Below are 16,217 nucleotides of genomic sequence, written 5' to 3'. Positions count from 1 at the left end.
GAGAAAACCCTTTCAACTTTGCACTCCCCTATTTTCCGTAGAGACACCATTTTTAGGGTCGAGCGAGCAAACGCTCTAGCCTTCTGTAATCTCCTGTGGGTTTTTAACCGCACCCATGTCACACCCATCACTTTTGTTGGTTCGTGAGCTTGCCTCTTAAAATTCACTTGATTTAATTTGTGAAAAGGCATGCACACATCATGCCTTTTCCGGTGTTTAGCACTCCTCGAGCGCACTGGCCAACCACTGAAAACATATGAGACTCCATGTTTTCCGCTTGACTTCTGGACTACTTTTTCTTTTTATTCCCTACGCAGCGCGATTTTGCTGGGCAGTAATCGAGCGCTTTGCATGACATTGACCCTGTTCAATAGATAATTGCATAACTGCCGATACGTTTGACTGCGAGCAAAGTTTTGTATTACTTTTCATTTCCAGTTTATGTGGCAAGAAAAGTCCGGTTAGGACTTTGCAACGCTAATAGCTCTAAGACGAACCAATGCGTGCCCCGTTGCATTGTAAATGCTTGTCTTCTCTGCGTTCAGACAGCAGTTAAAGTCAGGGGCACCTCGGAGCACCCTACCCATCTCCTTACCCGATCGCTGTGTTCCCATGACCTCATAATTGCAGCTGCTGAATTATGTCCTTTCTGCGTGCTATCCAGGCAAAAGCATCTCGAGCACTGTTGGAATTATTAGAAAAACGACAAAATTAATTCCAGCAAGTGCACTGCAGTTCTTATAATTCACACACTATTTATTGCCAAGTGCAGAGACCCAGAATTCAGTATTTTTATGGTGCTTCGGAGACTTTCTGTTACTCTTAGCCTGGACGTCATAATACTCTTTGTGCTGGAGCAGCCATGAATAACAAGGTTGTTACCCTAGCAACGGATAAGCATGGAGTAGGAGGCCGGAGTCACTCCTCCATCCTGTGTTTGAAGGGAAGCGTGAGGCAACACAAAAAATGGCTGCTCCACTCAGTGCGATGCTGCTTGTTTGTAGGTGACGGGCTGTACCAGTGTGGTATTAGCAGCATGTTTTGGGAGGCAGAAGCCTGGCACAAAGGAAGGAACATTCACCACCAAAGAGGTGAGTAACAAATTGTAGCTCCCTCCACCTAGCTCCGTCTCTCCTCTTTTCCTCAATAAGAGGCAGGGGTGGTTGCGAAGTAGCCAACAATAAATCTGGGCATCTTCCCTGTCTCTACATCTGCATAGAACAAGTGGGGTTTAGATTCGAGCACTGACTGCCTGGTGATGGTCAGGTGATTGCAGCATCCGCTCTCTACATTCAGTGGTTATCCAGGCATGTAGTGAAAATGGTAAGTCTTTTTGGTATCTTGTTGGTTATTTTGAGATTCATTGGTGCCTTTTTTAATTAGATTTGCGAAAGTGCACATGATTCAGTGGGAATGCTTTTGGGTCTGGTGCAGAACTTTTGTCCAACAAGGTGCTTCTTGAGTGGAAACGAGGAATATTGTTCAGCATTTCCTTATGCACTGTAAAAGGGGAGTATGGAGAAACGGAAGTAGGCCCAATCATGTTTTACCCATTCATGTTTCCAAAGAAAAGTATTTGAAGCTCATGCTTATGTGCTGATGATACACAACTAACCCTCAGACTCAAAGCTTACAAAATAATGAAAAGACATGTATACTCAAGGAACATTTGTTTATCTAGAAGCCCATCCACAATTAAATATTAAACAGGCACAAGAATTTAAGATGCAATACGGCTACCCAGCTAGGAAAAGGATGATCAGCATTTACAGGCAATTACCAGTCCTGTATCATGGAATACTCTATTAATCATTTTATTTTGAGCTTTCATGTAACCATTTCCACTTTGCTGATTTGGAAATGTTTTCTTTACTTTATAACTTTAAGAAATAGATGTATTCTTAATGCAGCAAGATATTACACTTTGTTGGATGAGTTTGCTTACGGATGTCCAATTCATATATTGACAGAAAATAACATGAACATGTAAATTGCTCTATAGACTTTCATGTGAATCTGTGTCTAACGGTAATAACTGTGCTGAATGTGATGTGTTTGAAAGTAAACCTGGTACCAGTTTAAACGTGATGATATTTAAAGAGTAAACTTTGTTCTTATGGATGCACTACCATTGATTGTGCAAGGTTCAGTTTCAAATTTTGCTGTTGGTTTCTCTACATTTTTATCAAGGACACTAGCCTATATGGTAGGTTGACAGCAATGATTTTTTTTTTGTATTTTGATTTCGGGTTTATCTGATTGTTCAGAGATGGGCTGCCCTACAGGAAGGTCAGTCTGAAAATCCAATGGGTCTAGGCCTAGTCACATCCTGTCATTTGACTAACCTAGCCATGCTCTTTCCTTCCTTTAAAAAACACCCTATTGGAAAAACTCTGCCTTTCTCACTAGGTCATTGTCTGTATCTTCTTGATTGAAGAAGACAAGTGTCTCCCCAAAAAGTGCACTTTAGTATTGCAGAACAGGCAACAGGTGCTTGCACCTATGGTAATATGGATGGTGCAGCTGCTAGATGCATGCCAGGGTGATCGCAAGGGAATGTTTCCTCGCTTGCACAGAGATGTGGCTCCAAGCTAATGAGGGAACCTTTGCTATTGCACCTGCTTCATATCACAGCTGCAGGTGCAATGGCAAATAACCTGTCAAGAGAAGCATTGACTGTGTGCCACATGTGAGGTGGCTTACAATCAGTGCACACCCAATGGACCCCCTGGAATTCCCCTGAAGGCAAGTGCTCCCCCACTGAAGCCATCTTTGGTAGGATCCACGCCCCTCTTTGAAATGAAGACCAAGTGCCCCACCTAAAGTGAGAGGAAGACCAGTTGCTACAAAGAGCAAGTCTGTCTTTCACAAATAAGTTGATTACAAGGCAGGCATGTGTTTGCACATGCGCTGTGAACAACACATTTGCTGTATTGGGGTGCACTATCCCAGTCTGTGCATGACACAGCAATTTAAGGGTGCTCCTCAGAGTGGGACAGTGCAGCTTATACGTAATATAGCCTCAGTTGTCAGCTTTGTCTAAACCAATTATGTTTTTTCACATCCGTTAACCCATATGTAATGTTGGCTTCTGTCATGAAAGGGTAAAAACAATGCTGCAGAGCGGAATGTGAGCGAGCTATGTTTGCTCTAAGCAGAGGGTACTATCTTTTGACTGTTGCAGCTTTGAATATGCATTAACTGAGATTTATTAATCATACAAGGCCTTGTTAATTTGACCATATTCATGACTCATCGCTAAAATAATGGAAGTATGCTCTAGATAGAAGACTCAGTTGCATGGCGACTAAGGAGAGTTGGAGTCAAAATGTTTTGTTTGCCATCATATAAATGATCATGTTGCTGTGTGCATTGTCAAGACTCTCAAATGTTAGTGAATTTCCAACCTCCTGCGTCCACACTGCCCTTCAGGCTTTGTAACATGATTGCAGAGCCTGTGTTTATTCTCCTGGTTGATTGTACATGTAGAATCATCTCAAAGAATGTTTGCAGCTCTTACCTTTATCAACTCTTTTCTGTCCCCGGGGTAGTGCTTAAGACAAAATGGATTCCTGCTAATTAAATGTGTTGCAGTTTGTAAGATTACCTAGCATCAAGATGTGTCTATCCTGTCCACCCGTTCTTTATGACTAGGGTTGCCCTTTGGTTCCATGTAATGACTGTGATTTCAGAGCTGACAGTTCAGTTTGAGGAGAGTCCATGGATAATCAATTTAAGTGAAAGAGAATGTGTGTGTGTGTGTGTACGTGTTCGCATGTACATGTGCCTGCTCATGTGCAGAGAGGAGTCTTTACAAAACACGCGGTTCACCAGCTTTGGGAGCCTTTGGAGGGCCTGCTTGTGAAAAAATAAATGATGCTGAAATGATTCAATTACAGTCATTAGCTTTGTTTGTAGAGAAATGCTTACAAAATTCATACGCCCAGACTAGCAATTATAGTTCCCCATTCACTTGCCTCAACTCAAGCTGTGGATAAAACAGAAATTTCAGCTGAATTCCATTTCCTGTGATATTCTATCTTCTCTGTGTGTGCTATTTTGTTCTTCCCTTCCAGTAACGCAGGTTGGCGTCTCTCAGGGCCACAACATGTGCCCAGACCCTGGGATCCCAGATCGGGGCAAGCGCATAGGATCCGACTTCAGGTAGGTTGGCTTTTAGTTTGTCTCTTTTACAGTTGGCAGTCATGTATTATACTTGGGCAGTGGTTCCCAAACCTTTTAGAACCACGGCCCACTTTTTAGAACAACAGATTTTCGTGACCCACAAAGCTTTAGTGGACATGAGGTGGGTAATTTTGTTAATGTGACGTAAGCTTCTTGTTGTAGTGCAATGTAATTTACAGACAGCATATTTTCCATTAAAATGGCCACTAAATCTGCATAGGTACACAGGTTTACTGATAAAACTATATTGCACACAAGTGATTCGTGTTTCAGTGAATATTTATCATTTGTGCACTTCCAGGTAAAGTGGCTTGATTGTTTTGGTCCTAATAAAATCTTTGCTTCCATCACACTTCAGAATTACAAAACAAATGGACTAATTGATGAATGTGTATAGTTCATTTGCAGGTATTTACATTTTGTTGCGTGTTACAAAAAATGACATCCTACAGCCTTTCCTTTCAAACACCCATAGCCCAGCAAGATTATCATGATTCACTTTTTTCTTCTCTGACTGTAAAGTTAGAGAAGTCTGTAAACACCAATGTCCATGCTAATAAAGCAGTAATTTGTCAGAAGATATAACCTGACATTTGATTGCTGTCTCTGAGGGGCAACAAATGTGGCAAGGTAAATACAAATTTAACTGCATCTTTATTTAATCCTTGAACTTTTGCGACCTACCAAAAGTACAGCCCACCAGTGGGCCGGGACACAGTTTGTGAAACGTGCTGGCAGGGGGAATCACTATGGTAGACTGAAACCCACAATCTATGGCACCTAGTGCAGTGTTTGTGGCCTGATGGGCTCTAATAACGTATGTATACATGATTATGCTTAGTCCGACAGCTAGTCTCAGCTTATTGTTGATAGTCATCCATATGTTATGGTTAAGAGTATTTTTATGATGGAAACAGGACTCCAGGGTGCTAGACAAATAGCATGGCTTGATAGGTTAAGCCACGATGTCGCATTGTATTCTTTTGTTTTGTGCTTCTCATTTTAAGATCATCATCTTTGCAGGACATAGGCAGGAGTTAGGAGCTTTAAGCAGAGGCTTGAGTCTACAAAGGGAAGTATTAAAAGCAAGGGAAAGTGGACTTGGAAAAGGTACTGTGTAGTGAGATATTACTTGAATGTTCCACCCAGAAAAGGAGAGTCTCCTTTGTAAAATGGTCAATGTACAAGCCAGCGAGTTTTACATTTTACAAGCCAGCAAGTTTTAAATTTTACTCTTTTTATATTGGCAGCCAGTGCAGTGGCTACATTTTCTAATTGTAAGTCCAGTGGTAGTAGAGATGACAAAGCGAGGGGGTGGTTTGATTCTGAAAAGTTATAAAATGATGACAGTGACAAAAGTTTTCATAATGATGTTAAATTCAAGATGATTTTCTTTTTTTTTTTCTTTTTCTTACCTCAATGAGATATCCCCATGTCTGCCTTTCCAACACTCCATACCCTTATGCAAACCTTCATCTGTAACTTTTGTGTTGCTATTTCACTCCACACCACTGGAGCTAGAGTGCTCCTAACACCTTACTCCTGTGTCTCACAATTATGTTCCCAATTCTGCATACCAAAACAGAAAGGGATGTGCAGGGCACACCCATCACTGAAGGGCACAAGCATGGGCTGCTATTGGCTAGCTGAGGCAACACTCCAGCCCATACAAATGCTGTTCTTGTTCTTTTCAGTGCAGAACTGTACCCCATCAACCATAAGCACCACTTGGCTAGTAACAACAAATTGTTTTTATCATTTTACTAAGTCTCCGTTTTTTCTTTCCATCTAGTTTTGTTTTTAGCAGTGTTCGCCAACACATTTTATTCAATTGACATAATGCTGGATCCCATTGTACATGACTGGGCAAACCCATATAGGAAGACCAAGAAGCTAAGCATTCTTGTTTTATATTTAATTAAAAAAGTAACAATGTACCTCACTGATAACTAGGGAGAGAAGAGGAAGGGAGAAAGGTGTATATGGAGTATAACTCCCACCCAGTGTAGCCAGGGCCGGCTTTAAGGGGGTGCGACTGGGGTGGCTCCGCTGGGCGCTGACCTGGAAGGGGGCGCTGACCTCAGGGGAATGGGCCTCTGTTTAGCAATAACTTACAATTTAAAAGGACCTAAAGCAAAGTTCCATTTGCACCACAAGTCAGGCAACAATAAAAATGTCAAGCTAACTCTTGTGATTAATGATCCTGACATAGAGTTCGCAGTTTTGTTTAGTGGCAACTTTGACCCGCCATAAAATAGCACAAAGAGTTAACTTGCATGCTGATCTGTATTTTATGTGGATAGCTGAGTGGATTAGTAAAGCTGTTTTTTTATCAGAGCCTTAAAACAAATGTAATGTATGTGAGAGAGGGACCATGGAAGGATGAGGGGCACTTTTGCCTGGTGGTAGTGCAAGAATCCTAGAGAAAGTCACAAGGGAGTGCGCCTAAAAAGATTGTCACACAGGGCGCCACTAGTGCTAAAGCCGGCCCTGAGTGTAGCAATTTAAATGTTGTCAAGCGTAGCACCATCAGTAGTACGTAGTATTGTTTAAGATGGATTTAACCAGTTAACTTGCTGGCCCTCCACCTGCAGTTGGTCTCAAAGTATAAAGACTAGACTCACCCACAGTTACAATGGAATACAATTAGAAGAGGGTTGGACCATCAATAAGTTAACACAAAATCTATTTTACTGCATACAGTAAGGTTTTCACTAGTGAAAATCGGTATAATCAGAACATATTTGAGGTTCTTAGAAACATTTTAAGATATGAACATCTGAATTAAGTTTTCTTACTGATGCACCAGGCATGTCCTAATTGGATCTAGTGTAGATTTTAACAAATCCAGTAAAGGATGACAGGTGTAACTCAGCGATCCCCCACCCATCTCCTAATGTGCAGAAGAGCAAATCCTTGTGATTCTGGTCCTGTGTATATGTCTGAACCAAAAGGACTACTGCTGGTGTGTTCAACATCCATCCCGGACGTCTTCATTCAGATTAGAGTAGTCAGGATATCCATATAATATGAATTTGCATGTGATTAATCTAATAAGACATATTGACATAGGGCCTGATTAAGAGTTTCCCATAATGTCTTCATTCAGATTAGAGTAGTCAGGATATCCATATAATATGAATTTGCATGTGTTTAATCTAATAAGACATATTGACATAGGGCCTGATTTAGAGTTTCCCATATGGCTTACTCTGTCACAAATGTGATGAATATCCTGTCCATCATAAAGTACAAAAACTCTGTAACTGAGCATTCTTGATAAACCAATTTCTCTTGGTTTCCAGTTTTGAAGAATAATGTGATATTCCCCCAAACAGCTCTTTCAACAACATGGTATAATTTCAGCACATGTTGTGTAATAGATGCTATTTTCCTAGGCTTCCAACTAGGTATGGCATTCTAGTCTCAAAGTACTAATAGGTTATTTAACATATTTGCCTTAGGTATTGTTCCTAGGTAACCTCATTTCTTGTTACTATAGTTAATTTCCAAGATTTGTTTCACAATTTTCGCTTTTTTATAATGTGTCTTAGTTATCCTGTAATGATATGGTTTCCAGATATTTCCAAAAGGTTTTCCCAGCTACTAATCAAGCTGACCAATTCGGGTATATGCTTCAAAACCCACCTTCTCCCAATAACTGAATTTAAAGATCAAAATTGCATTTGTCAACACTTTCATGGAACCCGATAAGGCATTAATGTGTTCGGAATTCAATGTTATACAAAATTTAAAAATGATAACTTTGAAACTTAGAGGCACTGGCCACCACTCACAAGCTTTTGTTAACCCACCTCCATCACTTACTGCCAATGGGCGTGTGTTTAACACCGTGCACCCTTATCCATTAGAAGTACAGCAAAATACCTTTTCTGCAAAGTGGAATAGCCCTAAATAAAGTTGTATTTTAAATAATATGCAAATAGCAGTGGTGCAGAGGAAGCAGGCATGTGTAGTAATCTTGCACATGTCTTGCAAACCACACATTTAGCGGGGACCTATTGTACTGATTCAGGCTGACAAGATGGGGTTATATACGAGGTGCTGCTGGGGTAGCCTGGTGGTGTCAATACAGACTCCTAGCGCAGGAGCCTGGAGAGGGGTGTGCCAGGCCTTTTCTGCCATCACAACCAGTGACGCAGCCAATGGAGAGGCCATATAGCAGCGGTCAAGTGTGCTCACCATCCAAGTAATTACTGCTTAAACCTCCTGCCTGCCAGGCTCTAAGGACCTTTTTCAATTCATTTTATTTATGTAGCGCTTTTGCAAGACAGTGCTTCATAGCATAGAACTGAAAGATAGTGACTACGTTTAATATAATTCTTATTTTCTTTATATACTATAAATAATAAAGTTAACTAGAGGTAACATTTTTATTTTTGTTGATAATAATATTAACACTACTTGTGATGACACTAACCCTAATATGTCCTTGAGTGCACAATACTGCCAAGGGACAGTTGCAGTGAGGGAAGTGGAGCATGAATACCATTGGCCCTCACAAATGATGTGCATAGAGTTCTAATTTCGGCCTCAAAGGGTCTCAGTTTTCCTCAGTGATGTAGCCACCCCTTAAGAATGAGGCCGGCCTCTTTCAGGAGTGCCCAGTGCCATCCAATGAACATCGCTATAGGACCTCTGCGTTCATGGGGGTTCTTTACCTACGAGGGTTAGGAAGTGGGTGTGGCGCACATAACCCCCTTCTAGACAAGACTAGAGCTCCAAGCCAAGAGCCCTGCCAGGACAGGTATGATGCAGGACCTGGTAAGAAAAAAGGTAACATTGTTTAGGTCTGCCTGCTTCATTTTAGAGCATTACTTTGTTTCTTTTGGTGCTTAATTCTTGCTTATTCATATGCTTCTAAGCACTTGCTGCTTTTTTTTGGACTAGAGAATTGAGACATAGGGGGTTATTACAACTTTGGAGGAGGTGTTAATCTGTCCCAAAAGTGACGGTAAAGTGACGGATATACCACCAGCCGTATTACGAGTCCATTATATCCTGTGGAACTCATAATACGGCTGGTGGTATATCCGTCACATTTGGGACGGATTAACACCTCCTCCAAAGTTGTAATAACCCCCATAGTCTTCATGCTGTACATGACATGATTGGAGACAACACTTCTGTTCGGGAGATTGGGCCCCACCAATCACAAAACACACCCACTTTCAAACCTAATTCCCACCTGTTTAGCATGGTGGGCAAGCACACTAAAGTGACCACGAAGTAACATGTAGCACTCTACAAGGTGATGATGATGATGCTGCTGCTGATACTATTATTATTATTATAATTATGAATACTATTAACGAGAATAATAATGGTAATAATAATGATGCTAAAAATAACAATAATAGCAATAACAACAAAAATAACAAAATTAACAAAAACAATAATAACAACAACAATAGTAATAATAATAGTAATAATGATAATAATAATAATATTAAACTTCCAGTCAACGTATAGGCCATGCCAGGACACTGGATTATTGCTTAAGTCTTCTGTCAGACAGATACTCGGGATATTTGCATCCAATTAATTTTATTCATATAGAGCTATAATACTACAAATAATAACAACAATAACAACAACAACAGCAATAATAACATTGAAAAAAATTAGAGTCTTTGAACTACCATAAAAATTCAGGTAACGACTGTTTGCTTTATTGGATATTTTTATGTGTGATGAGTGTGCATAGAGTTACTGTGTGAAGCACACAGCCTGGATCCACCAGCTCCAGTTCTCATGACAACTTCCCTCGTCCTTATCTGTTACCATTAAGCAGGCATGCTCCCTGGTATGTACATGTGGTGGAGATGGCCTGCTTGCTGGTGATGAGCTGATCGTTTCTCCATCTCTCTGTCTGTCCTTTGTGGAATCTTTGTTAGGGTAATGTATATTTATGAGCTAACCACCCACAGGGGTTCCAGGTTAATGTGTATTCATAAGGTGGTCATTTTATAGCGGTTTCAGTTCCATGTATATTGATGATCTGGCCATTTGCCCTGCTGATCAATATCTAATCCTGATCATGACAATTACGCCATGTTTGTTTTTTAAAGGCCTCGCCAGGAGGTTGCTGTCTTCCCTCGCCACTGCCGTGACCATTTACGGTGTAATGACGATCAGAAAGAATGCACATGAAGTTTCTGCAACAAGCTGAATTTTTCAATTTCAAACTTCTTCTGTGTTCCAACTGGGCACCTTTCTCCTTGTAATATTTCCAATGCTGCCTGTGACTGCCATCCCCATTCTTCATCTCTGAGGGGTTAATGTTCACTATTGTATGGCCCAAGACATCTGTGATTGTGGATTCTCCTGCATCACAAAAAGGCACAACAATGGCCTCTTGTGGATAAGGGATAGAATGCCTACCTCCTCCAGAGCCTCAGCCAGTGCCATACAGTGGAAGCAGAGGTCAGAGGAGGACCAGAATCAACCTGCTCACAGCTCTTACAGGAAGCAACAAAACCTAGTAGGGGGTTGTTCAATGAGTATCTATATTTACACTGAAAATCCACATGCACAAAATTTGAGGTTAAGTCTGTGATACTCATGTACAAAGGAAGGCAAATGACTTAATGATTATCACTATTGTGATCATTATCATGATCATTAACTCAAGCCAGCATTGAGGAAGCCGTAAAACAGTGTTCTATATATTAGCAGGAGCTGACAGCTGAAAAGTCAGTATCTTCTTTGCAAGGTCTTCAGAAACTCACCCAATGGCACAAAATGCCTGCTTGCTCCTATTGAAGGAAGAATAGCGCATGACTTAACTCAGTTGCCCGTGTAAACCTTAGTAGAGAATTCTAGATTAATGAAAGGTTGATGCTTGAGACAGTTATCTTCTTTTGGCCTCTTGTCTTTTGCAAAAGCAGCTACCTCATCCAATTCACCTCAGCACAGTCATCCATCTAATCAGCACATACATGTAACTCCTACTTCAGTCTTTCACTGGGCTGGGTTAGTACTCCAGAAGAATTAGCCTGAGTAGACTACAAACCTTAACCACATGCGTGTTCACTTATCAAAATCTACTCTGCATCTTCAGACTCTTCCGAGACTCTAAAACTGAACACCGCTTCAGATTGAAGCATCCAAACTACGAAACAGCCTCTCCGTCAGAATCATCCCTGTAGAAATGGCTGTCAGTGAGAGAAACTGAAAGTACGTCTTCTAGTTATCATGCAGCCTCACTATGGAAGTGAACTTGTGGCACACCTGAGTGTCCAGGGTCGGACTGGGAATCCAAAGCACCCCTGGCAAACTTTTGTCAGTCCAGCCTCCATATGGGGCAAGGTGAGGAACCCTGACCACTTCATTGTGACTGGGGCTTGGGAAAAAATAGCAAAACTGTAATTTCTACAACACGTTTTGTATTATAAATTCAATTGTATTTGTTTCTAAAGCAGATTAAATGATGGCCTTACCAGCATATGGCAAGCTTTATCGGGGTTTGTCAAAGATTCCTTCCCCAGCACTTTTTTGCCTCTCATCGCTCCAAAGCCCCTCTCTCACATGTGTTACATTTGTTATATAGTGCCGCTTACCAGCGCTAGGGTGTTGGAGCACTTTACATCACATACACATAGAACTACAATTAATTATATGAGTGTGAATCAGTGTATAGAACATGTAGACAAAGAGGACTAGAAGGTGTAGCTTTCACACATCATCCATGCTGGTAGACATTTTTTAAGAGTGCTTGGTTTGGGGAAGCATAAACTCAGGATTCAGAGCATAACACAGTGGTTAGGTTTGAGTTTATTGATAACAATTTATTTCTACCCTTTATTTAAAAAAGTTAGGATAATCAAAGACTAGGGAGAAACAAAACTTTCTAGCTTGTACCATGCAGTTTACATTCAGCCCTTTGATGACAGTTCATAGTTCACTGTGCTAGATTGTGATTTAATTTATGAACTGCTCCATAACAAAAGGAGCTGTGTGACCAAAGTAGTAAACCAATGAGCTATGCACATAAAATTCTGACCTGTGATGTGTATAGTGCGCCCTCTTTCCAGCAGGCATATTATCCCTCTGTACTACCTTAGATGAGTCAAAACAGACAGTAGACAAAACTTCAGTCTCTCTTCAGCCGATACATTAATCAACAGAGTTATTGTGGCACTTTTATTGTTGCCTGAAAAATGTTGGATATACAAGGAACTCCGCAGTGCTTTTCAAACTGTTGCACTGGTACGTAACTGGCCCCCAATAACAAAAGCGGCCCCCCACCCTTCCAGCCTCCCGGGAAAATGCCCGGTGCGGCGAGTCCGGTCTTAAGAAAATGGTGAAAAAGCCTCCACTCTTAAATCTGGACACCTGCGTGTAAGGCTCATCATCAAATGTAGTACTTCACTTCTTTCAACTATATAAACATTATTCATGCATAGAACAAATATATCCATATCCTTATTCAATTCAAGTACCACAGTATTGTCCAGCATGAAACTGTGGCCACCACTAGCTTTAACAAATCCGTGGGTGTCATAAGGCTGCTTCAGTGATGGCTTCTGATGTGAAGTAGCCCGGATGCCCATTTAAGAATTCTGCAGGAAGATGCGTATCCATCAGAAAGAACATTACCAAAGATAAGTAACTTGTACTTCACCCCTCTGCTTAATCAATTTGAAGGCTTTTAATGATTTATTCACTGAGACTGTCAAAAGTACAGTTAAAAAATCCAGCGAACATGAGGCACAATGGGGCACGAAGCAGTGAATTTGAGAGCAACTGATATTCTTCTACATACAGGGTAAAATGGTATAAATAGCTGATTAATTAGCAATCAGACTCCTTTACTGCTATGGTGTGCATTGAAGCCCTGTCTCCCAAGTCTGGAGACACTGACTTCAGGAAGATGGTGTCAGTGTGGTGTGGAGCTCTCCCTCCCTCCTACTTATCTTTCTCAGGCTGTTGAGAGATGTCATAATATTCCTATAACCTTGTAGGCCACTCCTCCTTTGGCAGCAAATTCTCTGTGCTGAGGTAATGGTTTGATTAAGCAGTGTGCACCATCCTTTCTAGTGTATTATCCTGAGGCAAGTAGATCTGGTGTGCTCTACAAGGAAGAAGTATCTCAGAATGCGAGACACAGAAGGTGCTTTGAAGTTAGATGGAAGAACTCTCCTCATCGGAGGGGCAAAGGCAGCAGGTTGGTTGGGTTACAGGTGCAGCCTGCCAAATCCACCTCACGCTTCCCGTAGTTATATATCTCAGCTGCATGTGATGAACCAAGGGAATGTTTTTTTCCACAATCGGTGCTTTATTGGGCAAATACTGTCACGCACCGAGAACCTACACTTCTTTCATTTGAAATGGAAGGTACCAGCACTTCTCAACAAGGTGCATTACTGTTCATAGGGGAGTACAGGCGCATCTCTGACCGGTACTCTGGGGTAGTGAGTATTTGCACTTCCCTATTTCTATTTCAAGCACTATCCGGCGTTAAACATGATTTAGCAGTTTGTACAGCAAACATCTTTATGGTTCTTTACAACTATGAGATATATGGTATATTTTATAGATCAAGGGGTGCGGGTGATCAAGGGAATCTTTGTTTGAGGTTACATTAAAGAAAATACAATTCGAGACCGGGTTCTGTAGGTAGCGGTCATACATTTTCTCTGGGCTCAATAAATTCCTGTTTCTACAACAGCTGAGTGTTCACTCCCCCCACAGCCCCTGCAGTTTGCGTGTCGGTAACCTAGGTGTCCCCTTCTTTCCCTCTGAAGTTTGACACGAACTGTTCCAGTCATGGGCGGCTCTGGAGCTGTAATAGAAGAGTAGTATATCCGAGGAACGAGCTCAACAATGGGTCCGACCTTAGCGACACACAAAAGACCGTCTAAATAGTCACATCGTTTTCTGAATTCTGCTGGCAGCGATGGCGGCCGCCCGCGGACACACTGAGGCTGCTTTTTAACAGAAATCGACAGACCGCATGTTATCATCAGATCCCGTCCCGCTCTGAGATATGCATTCGATCAGATGATGTATGAATATGTGCATACACATTTCTTGATGAACATTTCCGGGACTCTTTGGCCTGCAAGACTATGTTCAGCCCGCTGAGATTTGGAAGGGTATTACAATGCTCAGACATCAAAAAAAGGCAGCCATGTTGGAGAGTGGTCAGGCGACAATTTCTTGACATTTATCAACGCAGCTTCACTTAGCATTCCTTGTCAAATGTTCGCCAAACATCCTTCCCAAGACAAGGCTTTCTTTTCATACTGCCTTTCCAATAAGCTCCGAAGTCAAAAATATCTCAGATGAAGTTATCATTTTTAAGGCTACCACGGACAGGTTGACATGCTTTTATCCCTGTTTTGTTTATCTGGTGATCTATTCCGAGAATTTTAGTCATAATTCCCCTACGAAGAACCCTTAGAGCACAGCTACAAATTTTAGTGGCTTGTAAAAGGATACAAGAAACTGAAGTATTGTTACAAGTTGACAAGTGACCATACATTTACCGTACATCTGTCACTACATTTTTTAGTTTGGTTTGCACTCAGCAGAGACTTTGACTGGGGCTAAAACTTATTGTCATTGACCATTGTGCACTTGCCAATGACCACAACACACTTTACACAAGGTATATTCAGAATAAGCTTTAGGTTACAAAAAACCTTCTAACAGTGTGTTGTTGCCCCAATCACAATATTGTGCTAAAAAAGGATCCACCCGGATTCCTCAAACCTTTTCCCCCATCTGACCCCGTAGCTGTGCCATGGGTGGTGGAAGCATTTTTTCATGCTTGCTATGTATGTGGAAGTAGGATCTTCTGCCTTGTAATTTGTTGGTGGCATTTAGCATAGCTTTTTGTCTAATTGACAGGTGGCACTTAAGCCCTGATTGAGAGTCAAGTGGAGCAGATTTCCCTCATGCAATCTGGCCAATTTTACTAGTCAGTAGTTTTGATTGGTAAAATCACATGCAATTTTGAATTGAGCAGCAGTCAGTTCCCACCAACACCTCTGATAAACCTTTTCTTTGGCAAGGGGGAATCATTGCAGGCTCCTGCTTCCAAAAACAATTTGTCCTTTCCCTCCATAACCCTCCCAGGCCCCACCATCCACCTCTGCTCTGTAGGAAAGACACTACTCCCATCTACCCCTGCTGAGAGCAGGGAGTAAATGGGAGTGCTAAACCCCTCAGACTAGGGAATACCATGTAGTATTCTTCATAGTAATTTTGTATCTGCATGTTCTCCCCGTTCTGAGAATTCAACTTGTAAAAGGCAGAATTAATGCAAAGAAGATGCCATCTGGTAACAATCATTCCAGCATCTGGTAATTTCCTCGTGGAATTTCTCCTAACCTAAGAGTAGCAAGACTGGCCCTGAACTCTGTGTATTCCCTTTTTAATGGGTGGAAACCATTAGCCACCTCCCTAATATTCTAGAGCGCGATGGGTGCTGTATTTTGCTCTGTGACCTTGAGCTTCATTTTCTAAATACAAGACTTTTAGCAGCAAAAGCAAAGCCTTCGACCATTCAACTGACACCTATTCTGACTTGCAGGTTGGGATCCAGCATCCAGTTTGTCTGCAATGATGGCTACGACCTACAAGGCTCCAAAAGCATCACTTGCATGAAAGTCAGTGACATGTTTGCAGCCTGGAGTGACCACCGGCCAGCCTGCAGAGGTAAGATTGCAGAGTCCATGTGGGCACCCACCTCACTTCTAGTTCGAGTGTTCGGGCATTAATTGTTAAAATTCTTGTGGCATTGAATGAGAATCTTCTAGAGATGAGTGTGCCGTCAATTAGCCACAGCTATCAGTAGCTGTACCAAGGTTTATTTTGAAACTCTTTTTATTACAGAAATTGTTTACTGTTTACAGAAACTGCAAGAATCGACTTCATGCATTTAAAAGTCATTTCGTACCACCCTGTAATTAGACAAGCAAACCAGTGCCCACTCCCTTCACCTGTTTCCTCAGTAGTCCAAAGTTTCTTCACACCATGCCCTTTAATGCCCATAGGATATT

The 16,217-nt window shown here is 41.5% G+C and overlaps 1 protein-coding gene across 1 annotated transcript in view; it reads left to right on the top strand.

Moving 5' to 3' along the window:
• The window catches only part of CSMD2 (CUB and Sushi multiple domains 2), a 1,417,205-nt gene that overhangs the window by 868,619 nt on the left and 532,369 nt on the right, over positions 1 to 16,217 (top strand). The window contains exons 8-9 of the mRNA XM_069223779.1: positions 4,077 to 4,164; positions 15,749 to 15,873. Coding sequence (XP_069079880.1) covers positions 4,077 to 4,164; positions 15,749 to 15,873 — 213 coding nt within the window. The remainder of the gene's footprint in view (positions 1 to 4,076; positions 4,165 to 15,748; positions 15,874 to 16,217) is intronic.

Source organism: Pleurodeles waltl, chromosome 3_1 (genome assembly GCF_031143425.1).
Source record: "Pleurodeles waltl isolate 20211129_DDA chromosome 3_1, aPleWal1.hap1.20221129, whole genome shotgun sequence".
Classification (NCBI taxonomy): Eukaryota; Metazoa; Chordata; class Amphibia; order Caudata; family Salamandridae; genus Pleurodeles; species Pleurodeles waltl.
The sequence above is the reverse complement of the archived record's forward strand: the minus strand, read 5'-3'. Positions and strand labels throughout refer to the sequence as shown.